We start from the raw sequence: 25,118 nt of genomic DNA on the forward strand, positions 1-25,118 counted from the left end.
ACTGTCTCCATTAAGGTCCACTTTGTACTGCTGCATGTGATTATACGATTTATTTGATTGTCTATAACTGCCCCTTTGGAGCCATAGCATTGCATTTTCAGGTGCAAATCTCTCCGATATTAGTGGATTATTGATTGAATAGTGTTCTCTGGAACCATTAAATCCTAGTAACGAGGTTTTTCCTTAATTGGTGGATCATTGACCCAGTAGACCGTTGCCTAATTTTGGTTTCAGTACTGGACAGGTTTCCCAAGTTTCATCTTTGCATGTAAGTTAATAGATCATAGTCCCAATAGGGAACAGTGTTATAGACTGTATTAGTACCGTTACTCACACTATAATTTCATACTGCCAGGAAACCCATTGATTTTAGTAGAATTATTTGCAGGGTAAAGTGTAATTCAGTATGAGTAAGAATATGAGTGTAAAAAGAACAGGCCTTCAGTATACATTCTGAAGTGTTATTGCAATCCTTATCAGGTATATTATGTATCACAAGTATGAGATGTCAGTCAGGAATGGGATTTGCACACTGGCAACATATTACTAGAGACAGCAGAGTGGCTTAGATTATGGTTGCTGCATAAAGTCAATGGAAAGAAAAAAGATGTATATGGATTCCTGTTCTTTGCAGGTTGATTCCCTTACTGGTCTGTTAGGAAAGTGCTGCATTTCCTTACCTCGGAATAAAGCTGAAGGCCTGGCCTCTAATCTGATGGTTTTTCTGTGCATTTCGCCAATGGCTGATGATGCAATGTGATTTGTAGTGCACCACCTTTCCCTTTATCACAGTGATGCTTATTTTCATGTTTTAGGCACAATAAGAGGAACCTTGTTATGTTCTCTAGTCTAAGCTTTAGTGAAGGAAAGAAAGCCTGTTTCATGCCCTCTTTGCTTTCATCCTATCTAGTCCTCTTACCCCAAACGTGTTGTCCAGGCAATGGAAGAATGGCAGTTGAAGGTGCAATAATATGAGTAATGCTGAACCTCTAAGGCCATCATACACAAACAGTCACCTCATCCAGACATTTGGCTTTTGACAACCCTAAGCTTTTTGACTGCCATTCACAGTTCATCTTGACCACATCACCTGCTTCTGTCCTCACCTCTAATTCTAGCCTTCTCATAGCCCTGGGGCTAAACTGTGCATGTCAAAATCATGTCTGCCTAATTTGTACAAGAGGCAAGTTAATGTCAAGTTAAAATTTAACATATTTATGCAAATACTTGCCTAAAACTTATTTATACAAGTAAAGATACCAAGGTAGGCCAGCATACTTCAGATATGAGTGAACTTACCTCATCTCAGTGCTGCCTGGCTCTGGTTGATGCTACTGCAAGTAACTTCCCTTGTTAGAGACTTTTAGTTTTGTCTTGAGCTGAAACCGAAAAATGTGTGTCTGTGTGTATATTTATGATTAAGATATGGCAAAAGAATGAAAATAATGTTTTAATGTTTTAATGATATATCCATTCTGAGGATGCGTTGCTTTTTTGAAATAAGATGAGGAACACCATTTCTAGAAAAGCCTGCTTGTTGTCCCTGTGAATATACAGATACACATGAAAGCACCATAATATATCTTCCTCTGTTTACCCCAGAGCACTCAAGCTGTACGTTTTTGAATCCAGGCTAAATTTGCTTCACCGACACAAGAAAAAAGCTAAAGGAAATCTTTTTTTCCTTACTCATTAGATGTGTTTATTTTCCCTTTCCTATCACCCTGCCTGTCCTGAAGTCTCCAAAAGATTAGTCTAATTTATTTTATGTTCACTGCTTTACCATAAAATGGTAATACCAATGCACTGCAGGATGTTTTTTTTCCTGTAATTCAGAGTAGAGTAAATTCTCACTACATTTTGGAACATACCAGGCCCGTTGCACAGTGATAGCAAAAATGCATATCTACCATCTGTGGGGGAACTAGATTAAGAAAGGGAGTAAGTACGATATTAACATCTGAACTTCAGCCTGAGGCGTACAGGTATTGATGTACATCCATGCAAGGAAGTTTTTCCTTTAAAGCCTCTTATATAGCTCTGAGGCAGGATGCAAAGTTTTAACAGTTTTAACTGTTCATTAAAGATGGCTGAAATTCTGATACCTAAGCTTTTAGGCAATTGGAGGGCGTTTCTTGACATCTAATGTGCGATGTATGTTGAGAAACATCTTGATTTCTTTTAAGCTGTAATTCTAAGTGAATTCCAAGAACTGGACGTAGAATTGAGCCTAACTTATGTCTCACTTGATTTTGTAAATTTTCCACCTGTACCTTAAGTCATTTAATCTCTTGAATTTCCACACACATTCATTTGAAACTCCGTCCAGGGTGGTGATCTACCAAAAATTTCAAGTTTGTAATGTCCACTACAGGCAAATGAATTTTTGAGTAATGTCGTTCAGGATTCATTACAAAAGCAAAACATAGCACTGATATTTATGCTACCTGTCTGATTCTTTCCCTATTTTTATTTTAGCACTTTTGGGGGGCAAAAAAGAAACCCTAGCAAATTATGCCACTTCTTTCAATATTTCTCTGTTGGATCTGTTTCTCTGGAAAGAGAACTTCTCAAATTGAATGAAATGAGGGCATGAACCGAAGGCATTTGTAAACACAAACAGTGCCAGACTAGAAAAATGGAACCTCCTGCCATCATGTCTGGCTCCTCTGTCTGAATGACTTGGCTTATCCTCTGGAACCAAGTTAACCACAACTTTGCAGTATGTAGTAAATAGCTCTAAAGTATATCAGTGTGAAAATGAATCTAATTAATCCCCTGTATGAAACACGAGAAAAATAAGGCTTGGCAAAGCTATGCTGTAGGGAAGATGTGTTTATATCCACCACTTTTTTTCTTCTATTTTTAAAAGTTACCTTCCTGTAATTGCACACTAGTTTAGAGCTAAGATAGGAGCATCTTAACAATAATGGGCACTTTTTTAACAGATTATTGCCAAAAGTGCATTCTTTATTCCAGGGAGACACTGTAATAGATACCAGTGCTTTAGTAATGATACAAGCAATCTGTAAGCTATTATAGTTTCTTTTATAGTAACTCAATCTTCATATTGTTTTATATGTCTGGAATTTTAATAGTGTTTTTAATTTATGAAAGGAAGTATATTACATAGTACTAGTTACATGGGAATATGAGCTAAATATCAGACCATTGAACTATATTCTTCCAAACAAATATTTTGAAGTACTTAAATGAGCATAAGGAATAGAACAAAGAAGTTAGAGAATGTCGTACAAAATAATAGCAGCTTTTACGGAATGAGCCCAGAAGCATCTATTCTGGATTGTTACTGTTTTTAATGCATATATTGTACTTCTGCAGAAAAATGGAAAAAAACGCGAGTACTTTTAGAATGCTATCTAAAAATAAATATTTTATTTTAAATAAATATATTTACCTAATTTATAAATTTATTTGCATTATTGATTGCAAATAAACACAAATTCCTATGTAATTTTTAAATGCTAATGAAATGAATGAATTAATATAAGCACTTGATTATATGTAGAATGTAAGCGCCTATGTAGATTCTTGAAGCCAATGCAAAAATGAAGTATTTTTTCCAATTAGTTCATCACCATTTTTAACATGTATGGAAACAGACACAGTTCACAAAGAATATAGTGAACAGTGTTCAGACTTATAAGAGCGATATTGTAACACTTTGCTAAGCAGTGAGTTAGAGAGATATGATCAGCGTAGCAATTTAGTGGTTGTAATGCTATTAAAAGTAGAGCTTTTAAATAAAAAGAACCAGTGCACTGTTTTGAAAGAAGTCATATTCTACTTTAAACTGTCATTCTGTATTTCTGACTTGCAATTAGATGATATTTCTAAAATGTCAGTCCCAGATTCTGTTGTGACCATCACCATAATAAAATGTGACAGCAAAGATATTATATCAATACTTTTTCCATAATTAGCATTAAAGATCTCTCAAGGGTTAAGTACAAAGGTTTTCCACTGAATGGTCTGCAAGCCTTGTGCCTTTAAAATCTTTTAATACAGCCAAGACTAGTGACAACCAGGAGACAAATCTATGAACAAACCCGTTTGGAGAGAATAGTTTTGTGGTGTGTGATGTATGTTACGTAAATGAGCTTATTAGGACTCTCATCTATTTTATTATTGGTGCCCAATTTAATAGAGGCATTTAAAAAACAATATTTCTGCCTGACTCCTTGAAATGAAGAAGATACATTGATATAATTGAGAGCAAATGATTGCATGTTGTGCCATTTAATCATGTCATTTTTCAATTGCTGTTTTTTGCACTTCACTGCATACTTATAGAATATTTAGCTTCAGTATAGATTAAGTCCCACAGTATGCAACTGAGTAGAGTTCCCATATTAGATGACATTTTCTTTTAACCTTGAAATCAGCAAAAACACACAGGTTTGGCAGTATTTTTCTAAAAGATGACAAGTCATCATTCATTTTCTATCTTTGTCATTTAGCTTTTTTATTTTGAGGAATTACTTTCTTACTAATTTTTTTTTTAGGAATTATTGGGTTTCTTTTTCATTCAGAAACAGAAACTCTTATTTTCATCATGTGTCCCATAAAGATGGAATTTGAAATACAGGGGTGCATCACCCCAGACAAGAGCAGTTCCAACTGGCACTGCCATTTCACAGAAAACACTGAAAACTACATTTGACCCAGCATTTGTGGCGGTATTGTTTCCTGTTTTCCCTTTGTTGGTGTATTAGTGATGTTAGCCATGATTCTTAAAGTTTTACATTAGCACTTTTGAAAACTGAAGTGCTGCACTAGCCAAAAATCAGATGTAAAAAGGCAATTTACATTTTTTTAAGAGTTGCAGTTTGGGTGTTGTAGTCAGAAGGGTAGCTTCCAGTCTCAGATTTCGCCTTAATTTCTGCATATGGCTGTTGTACTAAATAACAACAGTTCTGTCTTAATTTTGTCTTCCATCAGGCAACAACTGATGCAATAGGAAGGGTATCATTCCCTCCCTCACATACCCGCATCCTGCAACAAGGAGAAAGAGTAAGCCTTTAACAGACCAAGGTTAGACAGAAACTTCCCCTTGGATCTGCTCATTCCAGATTTATTTGCAGTCAAGCTTCTTTCGTTTTCCTAAAAACACCTAGTATTGCCCATATACAGAAACACAACATAAGCCTAGAAATAGCATTTGTCTCAGTATAGCTTAGCATTTCTTCTGAACCTAAAAGCACAAAGAAAATCCATCTGTGGAAGCTACTATTTGTCATCTTCTAACTATTTTCAAAGCTCTGGGCACCGCTACATGGACCTTTACTAGTCCTAATTGTAAAGTGAAAGCAAGAAAGATGGAAATAGTTGAAAGAACTTCAGATCACATAAAAATGAATTCCCCAAACAACACGTAATAAATGATGCTAGAAAAATCATATCTCAACATTTTATGTAGTGATTATATGAATTTCAGTGAACTAAACTAATTTTAAACTGACTTCTAAACTATTTTTAAGCACAAGTCGTCCCACTGAATTCACTGATAACCTTAGTACTTTTGAATGACTAATATTAAACACCTGCTCAAGAACCTTGATGTAACAGTGCTTCAGTGGCCAACTCATCTACCGTGTCATATGAGAAAGCTGACTTCCCATCCATGTCCTTCAGTCGTGCAGAGCAGGCTGTGCGGCACAGCTCAGGCGTTGATATGCTGGAAGAAGGCTGAGGGATGGAGGGGGATTGAGGTTTGAGGGGCTCTAATATTCCTCAACTTCCCACCTTTCTATGCCTCCCACGCTCTCTGGCACTGCCTAAAGCTGCACACTTGTTTCTGGTCCTATGCTGTTCACTTAGGAGTCACGCAGCTATGCAGAGCACCTTCTGTTCAGATCATGGCTACTGCCATCCCCATAGATAGTGCCATTAGCCCATGGCTTGGAAAGAGTGTTTGATGTCATTCGACTCAGCAGGGGCTTTTCCAGATGATTTAAGGCATGGTATTAACAAGCTGTGAAAGTAGTTTCAGCTAGCCCTTTTTAGCTATGCGGGTGATAACTTCAAAGCACTGAAAGTAGGAGTAGGTAGAGGGAAGAAAAATCTTCCAAGATTCTAACAGCACAGACAGGAATCCTCAGTATGGGAAAATACGACTTGTAATAACATTATAATGAATAACACCTCAATGTTGTCAGGTTATCTGTTGCAAAGCAAAGGACTCAGACACAAAGTCAAGTTCATACATGGCAGCTACAGTTACTGTGCATACTATTAGCCTGAAGCAAAAAAGTCAAATACATTAGTTTGTCTCACTGCAAATGATTTAAGTGAATGTGTTTCTCTCACAAGTGCAAAGGTTTGGATTGTATTTACAGTTACCACAGCTCAACAGACACAGACACATGATAGTGTGAGGAGTCACAATTGAAAGCATCTGATCTCTTAATCTATACTTCAGCAAATCTTCTGCACACACAGGAGACTAAGTGAGCCTAAGTGATGCTCCTCAGTCTACTGTTAGATCATTTCTTAATTTTCTGAACTGTCAAGTACCCAGTAGCTTACTGTAGCAGCTGTAGACCATCAGGCCCAAGCCTCAGTAGAGATACTCATCATCTTTCTTTTCCTTTTTTTTATTAATCATTAATTATAGCTGTTAATTCACAATGTAGAATGTACCTTGCAAATAATTAAAGTAACCGTGGTCCTGGAAGCATACTTTGCATCTACAGTTGCCCTATTGACAGGTTTTTATAGAAGCATGCCATGTTAACAATAGCGGAACATGGATGGATATACAATGCTGTGAGATGTCATATCAGAGGATAGAGGCAATTATTGTGTCCCTTTAAGACATTGTATACCAGACCCTAATACTGCTTAGATTCATTATTGCTAGTGCTGTTATATAGGGTTTAAAGATGTCTTTACATGATTAAGTTCTCTGGCTTTTAAAGTATTGTTGCTATAGCCAACTCTTTCAACACGCTGTTAGATACAAGCACTTCATTCTTCTCCTGTTTAATATTAACCATAATATCATGTAATAAAATTGAAACAAAAGTGCCATAGGCCTAATTGTACTGTCACAGCCGTGTAAATCAGAAATAGCTTCGGTAAAGCTACTGTTATTATGCTGGCGTAAAACTGATGTAAATTAGAAATGACTCGGATGCTGTAGCTCTGCTTGCAGATAACACAATGTAAAGGCCTCACTTAAACTCCCACATAATGGCTTATGAATGAAATACTCCTTACCTCATCATATTATATGGTATTGTATCAAAAATGAACAATATTTATAAGGGATGACATAATCAGGTAGATCAAGGTAAGTTAATGTTATGGGGCCAGCTTCTGAGCTGTATTGACTTCTGTGAAGTTAATGCAGATCTACATAGATTTGACTGCCATCAGTATATAACTTACCATCACTTCCATAAAACTGAATTGCTTAGCTGTTATACAATGTAAAATAAGAACCCTGACTTTAGGTAGATTTTTTGGCTTGGTTTGGTTGGGGTCTTTTCTGATATGACATTAGCTAATGAACAGCATGTGGAAGGAAATGTGCCAGACATGGTGGTTACATCAAGAACTATGTCGGAAACGAGTAATGAACTCTAGGAAAATAAATAAGGGCAAGTTCAGGAAACGTAAGTGAAAATGCAGCTCTGGTATAAATTGAATAATAAAATTCCTGGTCATATTTTGCCATAAATAGTGGTTTGGGAATTTGTCATTCACCTTATTTAAAATTCAGAAATATTAAAGGTACAGGGTTCTCTCATTATAGAAGTAATAGAATTCTAGCTATTACAGAGTTAGGGTAATTTAAATAGCTATAGAGTGCATTATATCAATAAGTGGAACATCTGTATGAAATGTCCACCTGCTGATATACTACTCAGTGTACTTTACAATGAAATGTACTTAATCATTTTAAGACATCTTCTAATGAAGCCTTATCGGGATTAACATTTTGAACACAAATACTTTTAGGCATTAAAACTTCCACTTTAAATGAGATTGCATTGTCTTGTTTACCCTTGTTGATTAATAAGCAATCTGTTAACTGTTAGAATGGCCCAGTTGTGCCAGTGAAAGTAGATTAGTAATTCAGCTATGTTTGTGGGTTTAATAATTTCTCTTGAAGGCTTTGAATAAAAAAAAATTGCTTGCACACTCTCTGTAGGCAAAGAAAAGATATATATTTTTAGATGTGTATACCAATGTTTTGCTTCAGACTTTCAGCTTAGTATTATTGATCAAGCACATACTTCCAGCAGCAAAATAGTCCTTTGAGGTACAACATTTCTAAGTATAAATTCCAATTTATAAAGAAAAAGTGATATGAAAATCTGGAACTTGAATCCACTTTCTATAGAATGTTATTGTTTTGCTAATAAAATTCAGGAGGGCAGGTCCTGATTTTTTATCGGGTAACACTTGTGAACAGCTTTGAGAGATGCAGTGGATTTTGTTGTTTGCTTATTATGATTAACTGGAAGCTTAAAGGCAAATACCCTGTCTTCAAAAAGGATGATAGTTCAGATTTTCTCATGGGGTCATGCACTTTCATCTGTGGCATCCCACAGAGGGAAACAGATGTTGGCAAGTTACAATTTAAATTATCTGGAAAGCTCCCACGTGTGGAGCACAGTCCTGTTAAATTCAGGAGCAGCACAGGCCTATGATAATAGTTGAATACTTGAACCATGCAATGCTATAAAAGTATAGGGTCTCAGAAGCTGGGCTGAAGCCGTCATCCTCAGATGCATTTGTGCCTTGTGTACCCCAGCTTCATCGATATTATTATTAAAACACATCATGAGTTAATAAAACCCTGAGTTGATGTTGAATGATGGTGGAGTGTGATTGTAGACAAAACCACTCTCGAAAGCACCCCATGCCATTAGCTGCTTCCGGGTGGTAGATCTCTCTTTAGTTTTGGCATGTAGGATGCATTATTTATACTGCTATTCAATGAGATTTTCAGTGTAGTTACTTAGGTTTCTGGTGTAGAACCAACATATCCTGGCTTCCATCAATATTCAGCAATATTAGGGCTAAGCGATTGTCTCCCATCATGCAGTTCACATCAGACTGCATTCTTGGTAACACTGGAATCGGTATGATGAAATAAATGCAGTGAATAACTCATCTTCAAGAAGGATACAGTTATCATAGTATTCCCACTTGAATATGGAACTACCCTGGAAATATTTTATGATAACAAAAAACATCTGTAAAGAATTTTATACTGAATTTTCTCCTTCCTTAAGGTTTCTCCTCTGACAGGGTACATATGACCCATAATTTCTATTGTTTTTTCTAAAAATATATATATTCTCATTGCACGAATAAAATTTCCCCCCCCCCCCCCATTTTTTCCTGAAGAATTTCTGAAGCTGATTACTGTCAGGGTAACTCATTTCAGATGTGCCCCAGTTGAATGAAAAAAAAGGAAGAATAAACCAGTCTACACCATAAAACTTTCAACATTATTGAGACAGTTAGCTATGTATGGCATTTGTTTGAAGGAGTCTTGAAAGTAGCTTTACTCCTTCTGTGCTATTAAGATTAAGACTGTGTTTATCTGAAAAGAAAACATTGAGCTTTGACACTAAGTATGGGAATTTATGGAAGAGCTGAAAAAACTACTGTAAGGCAGAAATTGGGCACTATTGAATATCAGATAATAGTAAATGTTTTAATTTGCAAAGTATTCCACACTGACATTTGTTGTTTGTCTGTCCTGCAGTCTCTATGCTGTGAGATCAAACAGAGACGTCGTGGGGTAGCCTCTGTGCTGCGATTATGCCAGCACCTCCTGGATGACCAGGAGACCTGCAACCTAAATGCAGATCACCAGTCCATGCAGTTGATAATTGTAAACCTTGAGAGGAGGTGGGAAGCCATTGTCATGCAAGCTGTCCAGTGGCAAACAAGGCTACAGAAGAGGTTGGAAAAAGACTCGGTGAGTGATGCTTGCTTTAAAAAGATCTCATGTGGTTTCATTCTTCATGAGAGACACTTTTTCAGTGCAAGACAAATACATTCATCTCAGAGTGTTTTCTTCTGACTGAAGATGCCATTCCTAATATTTACTGCCAACAAGTGAAGTTCTAGGTTTTCACGAAGCATTGTATTCTATGGGCAAAACTGATTAATAAGATAAACTCACAATATACATGTTCTGTTTGCTGGATATTTAATCTCATCACATCTGATCCTGTCAAGTAATGAAAACAAACTTCTGTTGCCAAGTTGCTCAGTACTTAACAGAACTGGGCCCAGAGACATATTTCACTGATTGTAAATATATTTCAGAAAAAGTATTTTCTGTGTAAGTAAGGATGGTTTTAATTAGCATCCCAGCAGTAGATGTGTATTTCACATAGAATGCCATGAGTATGTGATTAATATACAATTCTGTGTTATTTAAATATAAGTAAAATGCATTAATTTGCTTTTACCTAAAGGAAATGATTCCTAAGAGGCAAAATAGTACTCTGCTTAAACCATCCATTAAGTGGCATAAATTAGACAGGTTTTCTATAGCATAAAACTATATCACAAAGCAGTGTCTGCATTTAAACAATAAACCATAGGGGGAACAAAATAATCCCTACTGTAACACCATTGACTGTAATGGATGAATTGGCTCAGCATGTTTTGTGCTACTATCATAATGCTGAAGTCTGTATACTGCAGCTACATTGACAGGAATGATAACCCTAGGTAGTGCATACACTAAAGAGCCTTGATGAGATTTGAGAACAAGTGACATATATTTAGGTTACACAATTTTTTAGGTTTATATCAAGCAAATAAAAGAAAAAAATATTTGACACTTATATGCTTCCTAACAATTATCTGACTAACAGTGAAATACTACATTTGACTTCTTTTTGTTAAAGTTCCTTTACAAAAATAACAGAAGCTGTAATTCTCTTGATCAGTTATGGTAGCGTAGTAGGAAGATATACAAGACATTGTTCAGAAACACTACCAGTTCCTGAGTGAAAATACTATTAGGCTAAACGGGCCTAGAAATGGTGAGTTAGTGAGGAGGATGCTCTGGAGAAGTGCACTGTTGAAGATAATAATAATAATCTGTTGCCTGCCTACCTTTATCAAATGTTATAAAGTAGGAGTGCTCCTCTGCCTGTTTGGTTTATTGGTTGCTTTGCTTTAGGTATTGAGATAGAAATGGGACTTGAGGAAGGAATAAGGTTTTAACAGACTTTCAGGACAAGTCAAAAGGGGCATGTCTCTGTATCAGGCAACATGGAAGGAAGACATCATTGAAAAGCAGACGGAGTGTCAATGTTGCTGTTATAAGCATGGGAGTAGTCAACTGGCAATGTAAGAAGTGCAGATAATTGGGGAGAGCCAGTTAAGGCCTCAAAAATTTGATCTGGTTGGAAGAAATGTAAAAATGATGAAGCTATATGTGATTGTACAAGGGTATAGAGAAAAGATGATTTTTCGGCCTTTCCTTATACATATATGTGCAGAGAGGGAAGTATCAACTGAAGAGGAATGCTATTGGAAACAACCAAGGAGATCAACTAAGAGCTTTCACTATATTACCAGCAGAAAAAGCTCAAACCTTAATGATGCTAAGATTCCTCTCATAGAGCTAGTGAGAGCTGTAGACATCACAGCTGATGCAGATTACCAGAGGGAGAACAGTCATACTGACAGAGCATGAAGAAAAGAGGACATTTGGGGATGACAGAGCAAGAGTTCCATTTTGTCTGTGCTTAGTTTATGTTAATGAACACTAAGGAGATATTTAACAGACAGGTAGAGGAGCAGGGTTAGATGCAAAGGAGTTTACCTGAGCCCTCAGTCCAGAAATGGGACCTGCAAGTATCTGAATGTATATTATAATCTAAAAAGGAGAAAGGGAAGCAGGTAAGGAAAAAGGCTTGTTCAAGTCCAGCATAAAGCAGATGATGAAGGAAGTATGATTAGCAAAAAAAAACCAAAAAAAAAAACACAGAGAAGATAGAAAAGGAATCTAAAGAGCAGAAAAATCTAAGGCAGTAATTTGTTGAGATTCTGATCAAGTGGAGTAAAAAGTAAAACAGAAGCTGGTAAAATAAAGGTCACGAGAAAATGTTACAGAAATTTCAGTGGAATTAAAGGAAGAAACAGAATTAGTGAAGATCCAGAATGAAGTTGAATAGAAAATGGAGGCAGGAGTTTTAAACAATATATTCACATTTAAATGAGAAGAAAGTCAAGAAATAAAAGAAGACAAATGCCATCTCACCAGTGGCAGAGAGACAACATTCTTGAGTTTTGATGGTAATGAATCTGGGAGAGCAAGAAATGAGAACAGAAGAGAAATCAGCAGTGAAATGAAAAGCAACTGAATGGGTTAGAATATAAATATGAGACTGAGGAATAGAAAAGATTGTTAAACAAAGAAAGTAAATATAATAGTAAAGCTTTTTAATTCTCTTGAGAACTATATTTTTGTGATATTTCCATCTTCAGAATATTTTTAGTCATATTACTAATATATTACGTCAATAGCTTTAGTAAACTGTTGGTTAGTGCTACACAAAATATTTCATGAGCTGACCAGCAGTAGAAAAAATGGTTGCATTTTGGAGCTTCAAGAACAAGTGTGTGCAGTATTAGGCAACAGCCAAACCAAAAATAGGTCTCAGAATCCTGAATTTTAGTTGCTAGAGGCTGAGTATCTGTTAGGTCTATAACTGCCCAAGAGAGATTGGACTGTGTTTCTACTGTATTTCTCTAAAAGGTAAAGTACCACAAAGATGATGAACTGCCTTTTTCATCTACAAAACTTACTATTTTGTTGCAGTAAATCTATATCTTCTAGTTAACTTGGAACAGAAACAAGTTGCATTTGTGAGATAACTTAGAGAGTGCTGAACAGAGGTGCAAGTTACTGTAGTGAAAGTATATTATCTCCTTTTGCATGTGGGCAGCTGCTGTGTGGAAGCAGTTTGCTGTTTGTAGCTGCAGTTACTCTAAACAAACTGTTATGAGCTAATGAGAGATTGGTGCTGCTCCTGCAGGAGGAGTGAAGTAAGTCTTGTGTTTCTGTTTGGGATTTCAATCGATCAGGAGTTGAGGCATGGTGAAGGTATGAGTACTGCACCTTGCTTGATACCCAAATGCTTGGAACTTCACAAGGTGCATGCTGCTTTGTTCCCACTTGGCCTGAGGTAGTCTGGAGTTATTTGCTGGGCTGAGTTGACTTTCACCAGGCAGGGGGTGTACCATTCTTTCTGCTGAGGAATGGCAGCCATTTAGAGCTATAATGATGCTCATCTAATTTTCACTGTGGACTGTTTTGTTTTGGAACCTCTCATCCTAGGCTTGTTTGTAATAATATGAGTCTTTGAAGTATGTCAGTACCTACAAGCTTCTCATGTTGGTAAAACTATCTGTATTCTCAACACTTAAAGATGCCCCAGTCACTGCAGGATTCAAGTTTCTTTGTCTTCCCTGGCCTGAGTTGGCATGTTCTAGCCTTCCTTTTCACTCAGTTCCTGTGTAGTCATTTCTTGGGTAGGTACCAGGACTGTTTCTTCTGCTTCCCTATCTCTCTGTATTTGATGGTGTGCCAGTCTTGGCACATAAACGGTATCCCTTGGTAACAAGTCTTTATTTGTGGTTGCCCACAAAATACAGTAATTTATGAAAACAAATGAGATGTTTTTATACCCTGATGGCATCTGACTCATTCAGGGCATCTGACTTGCTGACAGTAAATAAGATAGCCCAAATGATTATATTGCCTCATATAAGTACAGGAGTCACTTGCATCTTCTACTGTCTTCTTAATTTGTGTACTGGGATCTTCCTTTGTCCTGTTTCTGCTCCTTGTTACATTCAGTCACTTATCTGGGCCACTTACAGCATTACAAAGGTATGCTGGAATTAACCACAAAAGGCTTTTAGGTTTCTTTTGAATTGTTTGCCTTCATTCATGGTTTTCAGCAGTGTTTAATTTTGCTCAACTTTTGCGATAGCGGGCACCATAAGTTTACAAGTAACAAGAAGATATTAGCATGTACTACAAGCACCTGAAGTCTGGTAAAAGATGTCCTTCTCATAAACCAAAAGTTATGTCTAGAATGTGAAGTTATCAATAAGAATCACTCCAGAAGGATGAAATGTAGTTAGATTCAGTAGGTTAATTAGCTATAAAGAATGAAGTATTCATACAATGAAAAAAACAAAGATTACTTTTAAAAAACAGTAGGACACTTGTCTGTTACTGGAAGCAGTCCTAATCTGTTTTAGCAAAAGAGGTTTTTATTTTCCCCATCTGTTTTTTTGTGGTAAATTCTTTTCCCCCCAGATTTATCATTCCGTAGTTTGCTGATATAATGTTATTTGTCACCTAAATTTTAGCTTCAGAATTACACAGATGCCTTATAGTTTGCCTAACAAGACCCTGCTGGCAATCATCTTAAAAGAAAAAGGAGTCTGTCTGGCAATTGCAACAGCAATAGCAACAATCTTTAGTCAACTAAACCCAAAATTGCCATCTAAAATCCCTGCTCAACAGCTGGAGAAGCTTTAATTCACTATGCACTTTCCTTTAGAGGGTCTAGTCTGCTTGAAAGACTGAACAGTTAAAAAAGGACTTTAGACAGACTCAGTCATGGTCATGCTCACAAGTTTACAACAGTTAAGTCAAAGGGGGAATATATAAGTTGTTTTATGCAATTTTTTTTTATCTTTTGGTCAGCCAGCGGTATACCCAATGTAAGTTTTGTGTATAGCCTCATTGGATTATTCCAGCAGCTACATATGTTCACAGTTTGGGGATGTCCTGTCCAGGTCAGATATGGCTCTGTACAGAAAGCTACAGTGAGATGACCATGGAAATTCACTTTTCTGGGACTGTTTTACCAATACTGGAGTACATAAAACTGTTGCACTGCTATGGCTGAGAGAAAGGCAAACCTGTGGTTTCCAATGGATTTTACTTCTTAAGTTGTAATTCAATATTCCTGCCTTTTTGGTGACTGGAGAAACTGCTTTTTCTCCAGACTGCTCATTCATTGAATGAGGAACATATCTGTTTTATGGAGCAGACAATCTCTTTTCTTATTCAACAGAGAGGGCTAATTATTGAAGGGACAGTATTAATCATGCATTTAAAATGGAGATTTTGAGCTAAGGCAATTTGGGTTAAGGTGCTGTAATTCTTACATTGTCCTGAAAATGTTTGTCTGATCACTAAGTTCACTGCTATGCTTCACAAAAAAAAAAAAGATTTTTATTTCTTTTGTTCTCCTGAGTCATCCCATGTGTACACTGTATGTCCAGCAAAACCCCCATCTGTATTGGCTTGAAAGTATGCTGTACATCCAGCCACATAATTGAAAATAATAAGGCCACAATAAATGGGATGGCCTTGGGGTATAACACCCAAGGGATTCAATTGGTGTCGCTTTGCATGAATGTCCATGCATCATGGTAATTGAGGTAACATAACCAATTACCACATTTTAATTAGAGTTGTAAGGACTTGGGAAAATCTGCAATGGTGAGACAGCTCACTAAAAAAAAAAAAAAAAAAAAAGGCACCTCTCTCTTTTCCACAAGCTTGTTTCTTAGGAGGTAAAGAGCCTGCTTAAAGCTCTGTTTAGGATTTTTTCCAACTTCCTCTTGGTTTCATTCTTTATACTGCACTTTGAAAAACAAGTTGTTTAAAAATACTATATTGCTTCTGATTTGGTATCTTTACCCCTTTTCTCTATATTTCTGTTTCTGTGAAGCTTTCTGGAAAAGAAAACAGTTTTTAATAATGCTAGGCATGGTGTCTCCCCTTCACGTCTCTATATTTAATTCACTGGTGCAATATTTTTTCAAGCCATGAACTGACACTTGTTCTAAGCTTAAAAAAAAAATGACAAAATCCTGCCTTCAGAGGTAAAAAATGATTTCATCATTGTTCAGTTATTTGTTAGATAGCTTCTCTAAACAAAAACTTGATTTCTAAAAGATTCTTATGTTATCACAAGCCATTATTTTGTAAGGTAGAACCTAGCTAAAAATCTTGCATAAAATTTAGAATTTTATCAGAAGTGCCTAGTACAGCAAAGTACTGAGTGATGATTAACTTAATTGGCTGAGGAGGGCACACTACATGTTGTAAAGTGTTGAACACCCATCACATGATCAAGCCCTCACAAAGTAATTATTTAATGACTTATGTTTGAAGCTTTACAAATTGTTTTTTTCATTATCTATCACAAGTTATTTTTGTTTTGATATTGCACCTCTTCATAGTGTAGTGTATGTCTGTACAATCTTGATTGCTTGTATTTGTTTCTGTCAGTCATCTTGTTTTACTCATATTTCAACACTGAAGACTGCACACTTTGGCACTTCCTTAAAATATCTATTTTTTTAAGTGAATGGATATTTGATTGTAGAGTCCGTGATGTGATGCACCATCCTTGTACTTGAGGGGTGTGTGCTTTTCAGCTTCTGGGTTGCATTACATGCCTGATTTGTGACATGGAACAATTATCTGTAGGATCTGAAAGAAAGTTACATAAATGGCGAACATAGGTCTAAATTTTTCTTGGGCTTTAATTGAAGATAGGTGATATGCCCCACGTTCTTGCAAGAAATTCTGTATTTCTCATAATGTTCTTGAGGACAAGCCATAGTTATGATGGCAGCCACCACAGCAATACGCAGAGTCTGGACGATCTGGCAAAACTAAAGCTGGTAAAATCCTTCTTGCTGAGCAGATCTTGGTAAAAAATTGCACACTCAGTTTAGTCAAAATTAATTAAATATTCAGATAAATGCTGTGTTATATTTTTGAGAAAAATCTCCTGAGTGGTCACCTGCAGTGGTAGCTTTTTAGAGTAAATAGAAAGAAAAAAGAATACATTTAAGTCTTTCCACAGAGGTCTCTTCTCCATCCTCACAGACTGAAAAACTTTCTGTCACAACTACCTAACAGTCTAGGGAAACAATCCAGAGGTAAAATACTTCATGCGACACTACCAATCTGCTAAATTATTCAAATGTTTCCCTCACCTCTGGCAGATGTTGTCGTGTTTTGCCATGGCTTTGTAAAATGATAGGAAGCCTATCATGATGAAAAAGTATATTCAAACTCATAACCCCAGTCAAGCCAGAACAAATTTCAGTCCTCTGAGGGAGCAAACCCTCAGAGGTTATCATCTGAGCTTACTGCCACCAAGTCATACTTTTAGCTGTTGGTCTAATTTTAACCACTTTATGGGACTCTCTAGTTGTTGGTTGGATTAGGCAAGGAGAGGCTAATGGTTAATCCACACTCCAGAGACTAGGGCAGCCCTATTTCACTATTTCACAATCTCTGTTAAGCCATAGTAAGCCTGAGCTCTCCCCCTGGCGAGGATGGAAAGTAAAGGTACGTACTCCTGACATTTTCTAGAGTCACAGAAGATGATTTGGGAGTAGGCCGAACAGTTAAGGTTGAGAGCAAATGTACTCACCAATTCTACCTTGTTGCTTGTGTGACCTTTGTTCTTTTCTGTTAATGAAAAGGGAGCACTGCATAGAAAGTCTTTATGTGTAGCAGTTTCAGTACAGACAATGCTAGGAATAGGCTTTCCTGTGGACCCTCTTCCAGTGCTCCATAAGGTGAACCACCTGGAGCAGAAAGAGTAGTTCAGCATTCTTGCTCTTTCAGTCCTTTTCTCTGCACTGAAATTTCCAGGCATACAACAATTCCTGCTAATGTTTGTGGTGTTGATTACATGTGAATTTGTAGTTTCCAGTATAATGAAACCTACAAGAAAGTTTCTTGTAGCCTGTTCAACCACAATCCTACTGTAGCAGGTTTCAATCACCACCCACCTCAGCTGGAGTGAATACACTTTGAGATGCATGTTTCTCTTCCGTGATTCCCTGCTAATTCTGCAGACACATTTAGTTTCTTTGCCCTCTCCAGGGTACCCAGCAAACTTTGAAAATGAGAGGTGAAAGTTACTTTTTTGTTGTTGACGTGAGCACAGGAAGATAAATGAAATTACATTAAAAGTAAGGAGTCATTTTAATGAGAAAATCAATTGCTGCAATGCTTAATTACCCCAAGCCCCCTTTGATTTTTTTTTCTTGACAAAGCACACAACATTTCTGTGCAGTATTTGAAATTTACTTCCTTTTTTAGAAGACAGGTTTCTTTATGAGACTGGGAATGCTCCATAATGGCTGACCATGGTCTTAAACAAAAAGGCTACAAAAGTAAAATAAATAAAGCATATATTTCCCAGTATTATTTTTAAACCAAACGTAGTTGCTTGATCATGTGTAACTACTGTCCACAGTGAAAATCTGGCTTCAGGTATTCAAGGCAAAAAATATCATGATGACTATTACAGGACTATGTTCCTGGTGTTATAATTAGCTCAAAGCATAGTGTCTGAATTGGGTATATGTGTCTGTACTAATGTTTTTTAGTAGTATCCTGTGAGCAGTCTGTTTCAGTGACTGACAAGTCTTTAAGTCACAGATACTTGAATTTTTTTCTCTATTATGCTCTATTATACTAGGGGAAGAATTACATAAACTTGCTGGCTCAGTGCTACAAAGTTTTGCACGTACATCTCTATATATTTATATTTAAAAAGGAGTACTTCTTTGGACTTCTTTTGTATTCCTTTTCTGTTTAATATGGTTTTAATCTGTTCAAATGTGTAAATTCAGAGAGAGGGAAAATTAACGTATTTTAAAGTTGCTTAAACACTGTAAACTTTCAAGGCTGGTCAGTGGTGCTGTGTTACCCAGTGAGAAGCTGGAAATCCTTTCTTTTGGGGATATACAAAGCTTCTGTGTTCATCCATGCAGCTGGAAGATACTTCTGTTTCTCAGCTATCTGCTGGGACTCTGTGTTTCAGACTGGTGCTGTTCTGGAGTTGGGTGAGGGAATTTCATAGCTGGTAGAAAGCTGGTAATACTTCTCTGCTGATCTGATTTTTTTTAAATGGTTGGTGTTTGCAAACCCTCAAGAGATTTTGAATGCCAGTGAAGCCTTCAAAAGTGCCAGTTTATCACATGGCTTTCTAATTCAACATGTGATCATGAAAATACTGTCCACTCTCTCATGGGTAATAGCATTTGACCCTCATTGGTGGTGTATCTAACATTCTTAATTTCTTTGCATTTGTAGATAACTACAGTATTAGTAAATCAACTTGCCACAATTCTTTAAAATAAATATTCAGCAAGTAATTACAAAAATTCATGTTTTGGGACAGCAGAATTCAATCCTATAAAATGTAGAAATGTGAGCTTTATAACTTTATAATGGGAAAAGTTAACATCACAGTAGCAGGTTTAGGTTTTTATAGCATGGTGGCATATATTCTACCAACCCTCTGTCAATCTATTCATCTTTTTTCCTGTGTTACAAATTAAATAATGGTCGAAAGACTAAAGCACCTTCCACAGCTTTGATAAAAAGATATTCCCTGCTCCTGAAACGTTCATTAGAACTTTAAGATGCCTAAAATCTTCAAGTGAATTCTCAGGAATAACCAGTTTTAGTAGGAAAATATGTAATATTCAGAAATTGGAAACCTGATGTTTCCAATGCATGCAGATTCTGCAAGAGTCAAACACCATTTAAAAGGCAAAAATAACTCATTAATAAAGAAAGAGAAAAAATGGCTAGGTGTTTATTTTCAAGGACAGAGGTCTTTTATTTCAAAAGAACTCACTTCCTATTTAGGCACTTAAGTATAGGGCCAGATATTTAAAAGTGCTCAGCAAATAGAGATTCTCATTGCAGTGCATTGTGTTCAGATTACAGGATGAAGTCAGTGTTTTATTCAGATGCCTAAGATCTACTAATCATAAGATCATGACTCAGGCCAGCATTGTTTAAAAAAATAGAGTTAAGGGAAATATAAAAGTCACAAACTTGGGATTTTTAAATTAATTTAATGACTTGTTGCACTGCATCTCTAATGACCCCAGTTCTGCAAGGAATGATATGTGAGAGTAACTGAAGCTAATTTTCTGATATTTTGTTTCAAGAGTTCTCAAATAAATAAATTTTAGAAAGAGAGGAAGAAACCTTATTTTCTAACAGCTTGTACAGCAGTTATTTCCATTTTACAAGGGTCTTCCAATATTGGATGGTAGGGTCCCAATCCTCCAGCCATTATGGAAATGTATTTGCAGGATCTTCAGTAAATATATGCATAATCAGTGTTTCATTGTTCAATATTATAGGATGTTCTAGGAGCTGCATCAGCTGTAAGCAGACAGGAATACAATAAAAAACTATTTAAAAACCACGTGAAAATAAATAAGGTACAATTATTGACTCTTTTTCTTAACACACAAAGTAAAAGGTACCCCATGAAATTATCAGGCAGGAGATTTAAAACAATCAAAAGGGAACAGTATTTTCATGCCGTGCATAATAAAACTGAAACTTCTTTCTACAGGATGTTGTGGATAGCAAAAATACAAATGAGTTCAGTAAGTAATTAGACAAATTAATGGAGGAGGCATCAATTAATGCTTATTAAATTCCAACTCTGAAAGTCCCCACAGACTGGCTTCTCAAATTTGGGATGGCAGCGTCTTTACCATTCTATGTGTTTGAGGATTTTTTAACTTTTCCATAAACATTCACTACCAGCCGCTGCAGTAGATGGACTCAGCTGAATGGACTGTTCATCTCACCCAAAATGACTGATGCTTTTTGAAAGCACATGAACTTGCAGATTTGAAGGCCTACCTATACTATATTTTTATGTATAGCAAAGAAGCTTTAAGGAATTCCTAGAGGATTTTCATTGTATTTGGTTTTTTCACTATTTCCAAAGCCTGGAATGTGGTCATTTAGATAGTCTGCTTTCACCAAAAGAAAACTATGAAAAATGTACCCACTTAAAAGTTTTTCAAGATATTTCTAGCACATTTTTCTGTAAAATATACAGAAAATGTAATACATACATCTACTTAATATTTAAATATGTACATACGTTTATGTGTCAGGGGTACTATAATATACATTAAATAATAAAATGTAAATCGTTAGCAATAATGATCTGAATTTCATTTCTTCTTACATATAAGACATTCGTGTCATCTTTGTAGCTCTAATCCATATTCAGGTCTTCATGTTTGGTGTGCAGTAATATGTAAATTACCTAGCCAGCTGCATTAAGCAGTGTTTGTTTATTCTATTTCTTTTGGCATAGCATATAACTGAATTTCTGCCAAAAATGTGGCTGCTTCAGGGAACACTGTTCGAGTAGAAGGAAGTTTTGAAAGGAAACACACATCATAAGTCTTTACTTTGTGAAACAGTAAAATCAAAATGAACTTTTGTTCATAAAAATATCTGTCTTAATGTAAAATAATGGGCTTGTAAAATACAATGAATGAACTGAATCTTTTTCGAATGCTCTGTTTACATTGGCTTTGTAAACAAGAATACAGTACTAAGAGGCAGTGCTTTTTTCATGCATAGGAACAGTGACTAAAACTGGTGAAACATGAAAATAGAAAGTTTAAGAGAAATTATTTTAAAATGGCATATTAATCTCCCCTAACACATAGCATTTAAATGCATTTAAATTTAGAAAGCGGTGAAGTTTAAGTGTTAAAAAAATTGCATTAATGATGCATAGAGCTATCTACTTATGCTGGCAGTCCTTTCAGTCTTCCAGTCTGACACTTCCTTTTTTATCCAGCCAGCTAATTTCCCCTCTTTTGTGAGGAGTAACTGTTTTCACACTAGTGCTTACCCAGCAAGCCTCCTCATTGTTTCATGGTTAATTATCTTCTTGAGCTTCACCTTCTCGAGTGAAGGGATAAAGACTGGGCCTCCCCACAGCTCTAATGAAAGCTAGGTTTTAGAGATGCACTGTGTGAATAAATGCAGTGTCTGATCTACCAACATAATAAATGAGTTCCTAAACTTTATGGAGTCACAGCTCATCCAGCAGGTTTACTGAACAATGCAGAAAGACGCTTTATTTTAAAAATCCTTTTTTATTTTTAAAAAGGGGGAGGAATATTGCTTCAGTGTGAAACCAAATACCATAAACTGTTCCAAAATCTCTAAGCATTACACAAAAGGTGCATGTCAAACATTCAGTTTCACTACAAACCTGAGCTGCTGCATGAAAGACTTTGAGCTCTATACTTTAAAGTTGTATATTAACATCACTTATACTAATAATGTTAATACTAACAGCCCTGTGCCCCTCAGTTATTACACCACTTTGTAAACTCTTAGTACTCACTGAACTTTTTGTGCCTCATCAGCACTGAAAATAGCCATTGTGGATAGACTTAAATCTTCAGTTTATGTTCCAACTCCGAGCCCAAGTTTAAACTATGTAACATTTAAAATAAACTCTCCTGTAAGAAAAGAAAGTTGAACAATGGCAGTAGTGGTTTTGTAATAATGAGGTACTCCCCATTGTAATTTTGTACTCAGCCAAACTAAGGCAGGCAAATATAAATGTTTCACCATAACAAGATACAGTTGTCCATTACTTTGTCTTCTTCTAAGTGAATTTCTACAAAGTATGCTTCTATTAAATAATTTCTCAAGTGACCAAACCAAAATGTGTATATAACACTGGTACTTGAGACATTGCACAGGATCTATTCAACCTACTAGATTAGACTGAAAATTCCAATCCTTTTTTTAGAGCCAGCTCCAGGTCTGTGTTGGCATCTGTTATGTACAGGGAAAACTACAAACATCATCACTTACCAGTGATAGAGACAAGAAAAAAAATCTGGAAGTTCAAGGAAGAGATGGTCTTAGTGAAAGAGCTTTGCTTAGGGACCTCTTATACTTGGACATAAGGCCAGTGTTTCTATTTTGCAACATTTGAAAAGCAGCTCTTCTTAGACATAGGCTGTGTAATGGCAAGGAGCAGTTGTATTGTTGTAGCCTCAAGGTGCTTACCATCGTAATTTTGATTCATTGCCAGGAGAACTCTGCCACTTATTGACAGCTATGGTGTTTAACTTAACACTTGGAAATCCACAGCTGGGCAGACTGTGCAAGTACTTATAATACACAGCATTCTTCTAGCCTTTGACTTCACAATATTTGCTTATTGACTCCCCTCTAGTCAATATCCCAAATTTACAGATGGTGAATCAATGACTTCAGGAAGTGCCTCAACTGAGATTATAAAGAAATTGTGTCGAAAATTTAAATAGGGGGAAAAAAAGAGTCCGTTCTCTTTGATAACATGAATTAGGCTAACTTTGGTAGTGTCTCAACTGCTTCATCAGGAGGAGAAATTGATGATAGAGCCAGATATTCTTCATGCAGTCCCGTTATTCATAATTATGTATACAGGAAGAATTTTTACTTAGAAATTCAAGCCTCTCTCCTCTAGCTCTCAGTGAGAAAACTTTCTTTCTAGGTTTCTCCTAAGGTCAAGCTCCCAAGGGCTTATGTCCTATTCTTTTGTACCTTATATCTATCTGTTTTTACGGTGATTCTCACTCTTTAGTGTTTGTCACAAACACTCATTTCTGCTGAAACAAAGCTCTTAAAAACTCTGTGATTCCAGGTGTCCCGATGTACCTGTTGTAGGCTGGAGATGGCTATTGTGTCTACTGAGTCCATTCATAGTGTCCACTGAGTTTTTCTGGTTTATCTGAGAGTACACCATTAAAAGAGTACCAGTTCCAATGTAAATGATACTAAATTGAAAATATTCTTCACCAGTATGCCCACCTCAACTAGTATAAGGGCAAAACAGTAGTGATTTTATTATGCCACTGTAGCTTTGCTAGTACAAGTTTGTACATGAGCATCTGAATGCAGAATGCAACTGGTTTGCCATGAATATAAGCGTACCAGTGAAAAATAGTGCTGTTCTGCAGTGTAGGCAAGCAATAGTTAAACCTGCTAAGCATGATCGGTTCTACAGATTTCCTGGTTTTGGTGGAATTTTTTGTCTTAACCATAAAGATTGATCTTTGATTGGGTCAAATTCTGAGACTTGGCATGGATGAACTCCTACCAACTTGCATGGGTGTGTATCTGAGGTAGAGTGCCAGGATTTGCTCTTTGCTGAACTAGGTGTGCATGGCAACATTTGGGGTTTGGGTAAAGCTAGGAATGTTTTTCTAAGAGTTTCATAAAGGGCTTGTGTTGGATTCTTGTGCAAAGAAAATCATATATTCCTCTGAAGTAAAGGTGAGACCAAAATGACATTCAAGGGCAAAAAATCCTGTCATGTAACCTCTTGACAGATGAAAAGAAAACTACAAAGCAGCAAAAACAACAGTCAGTAAAATATGCCATGTAGCCAGGTTTTCTCATCACAAAAAAAGCAAAAAAAAAGCCCAAATACACAACCTGGAATATAGGTCTCAGATTGTAAACCTATTTGGATGACAATATGATTCGATATAAAAATGTTATAGATGTTCTTCTACTCTCTAGTAACATTTAAAGGGCTTCTTCAGCAAATGAGAACCAGAGATGTTAGAAAGCCATATGAGGATATGGTGGCAAAAAAAGGAGGCCACTGCTTCCATAGAGGCTGGAAAATGGATAATGGGTAGTGTGTTAGCAGTGATACTCTGGGCACAGTGCAGGGACTAAACAAGTTGAGTCCCTGCTTTTGCCTTGATCTGTGATAGAAGTCAGTTCCTGCAGGCTTTCTGCTGACATGGCTCACCTTCTGTTCCAGCCTGGCTTGTCTGCACCAACCGGTGTGTGGTGGAGGGGCTGGAGCCTTTCACTCTTTCTTTTGGCCATCTGGTACTGCAGGCAGCTTACCAAGAAAGTCAGAAGACCCTCACAGGACTCATGTGCAGGCATGACTGACCCCAGAGTGTTACCTAGCATCATCAAGTGACATTTGACTAGCAGAATAATGGTTAGCAAATGGTCAATTTCTCTGACTTTTTAAAACACTTCTACTACTAGTAGGGGCTGATAGTTTTCAGCTGGGCATCCTCTTAAAATGTCACTGCAGTTATTTCATCTGTTGCTTAGAACATGTGCTCACAAAACCGCTATCTTGATAAAAAAAATGATCAGTTTTAAAACCTGGATATGACAATCCTATCCTCTGGACTTTTATTTCTGGTCATTATCAGAGAACTTCAAACAT

At 36.6% G+C, this 25,118-nt stretch overlaps 1 protein-coding gene across 2 annotated transcripts in view; it reads left to right on the top strand.

Annotated features, from left to right (window-relative positions):
* AKAP6 (A-kinase anchoring protein 6) overlaps nt 1–25,118 on the top strand; it is a 292,127-nt gene that overhangs the window by 251,174 nt on the left and 15,835 nt on the right. For both annotated transcript variants that reach the window (XM_087747148.1, XM_087747149.1), the window contains exon 12: nt 9,749–9,964. In XM_087747148.1, the coding sequence (XP_087603274.1) occupies nt 9,749–9,964 (216 nt within the window). The remainder of the gene's footprint in view (nt 1–9,748; nt 9,965–25,118) is intronic.

Source organism: Nipponia nippon, unplaced genomic scaffold (genome assembly GCF_047370975.1).
Source record: "Nipponia nippon isolate SJK-2023a ecotype South Korea unplaced genomic scaffold, ASM4737097v1 scaffold_11, whole genome shotgun sequence".
NCBI lineage: Eukaryota > Metazoa > Chordata > Aves > Pelecaniformes > Threskiornithidae > Nipponia > Nipponia nippon.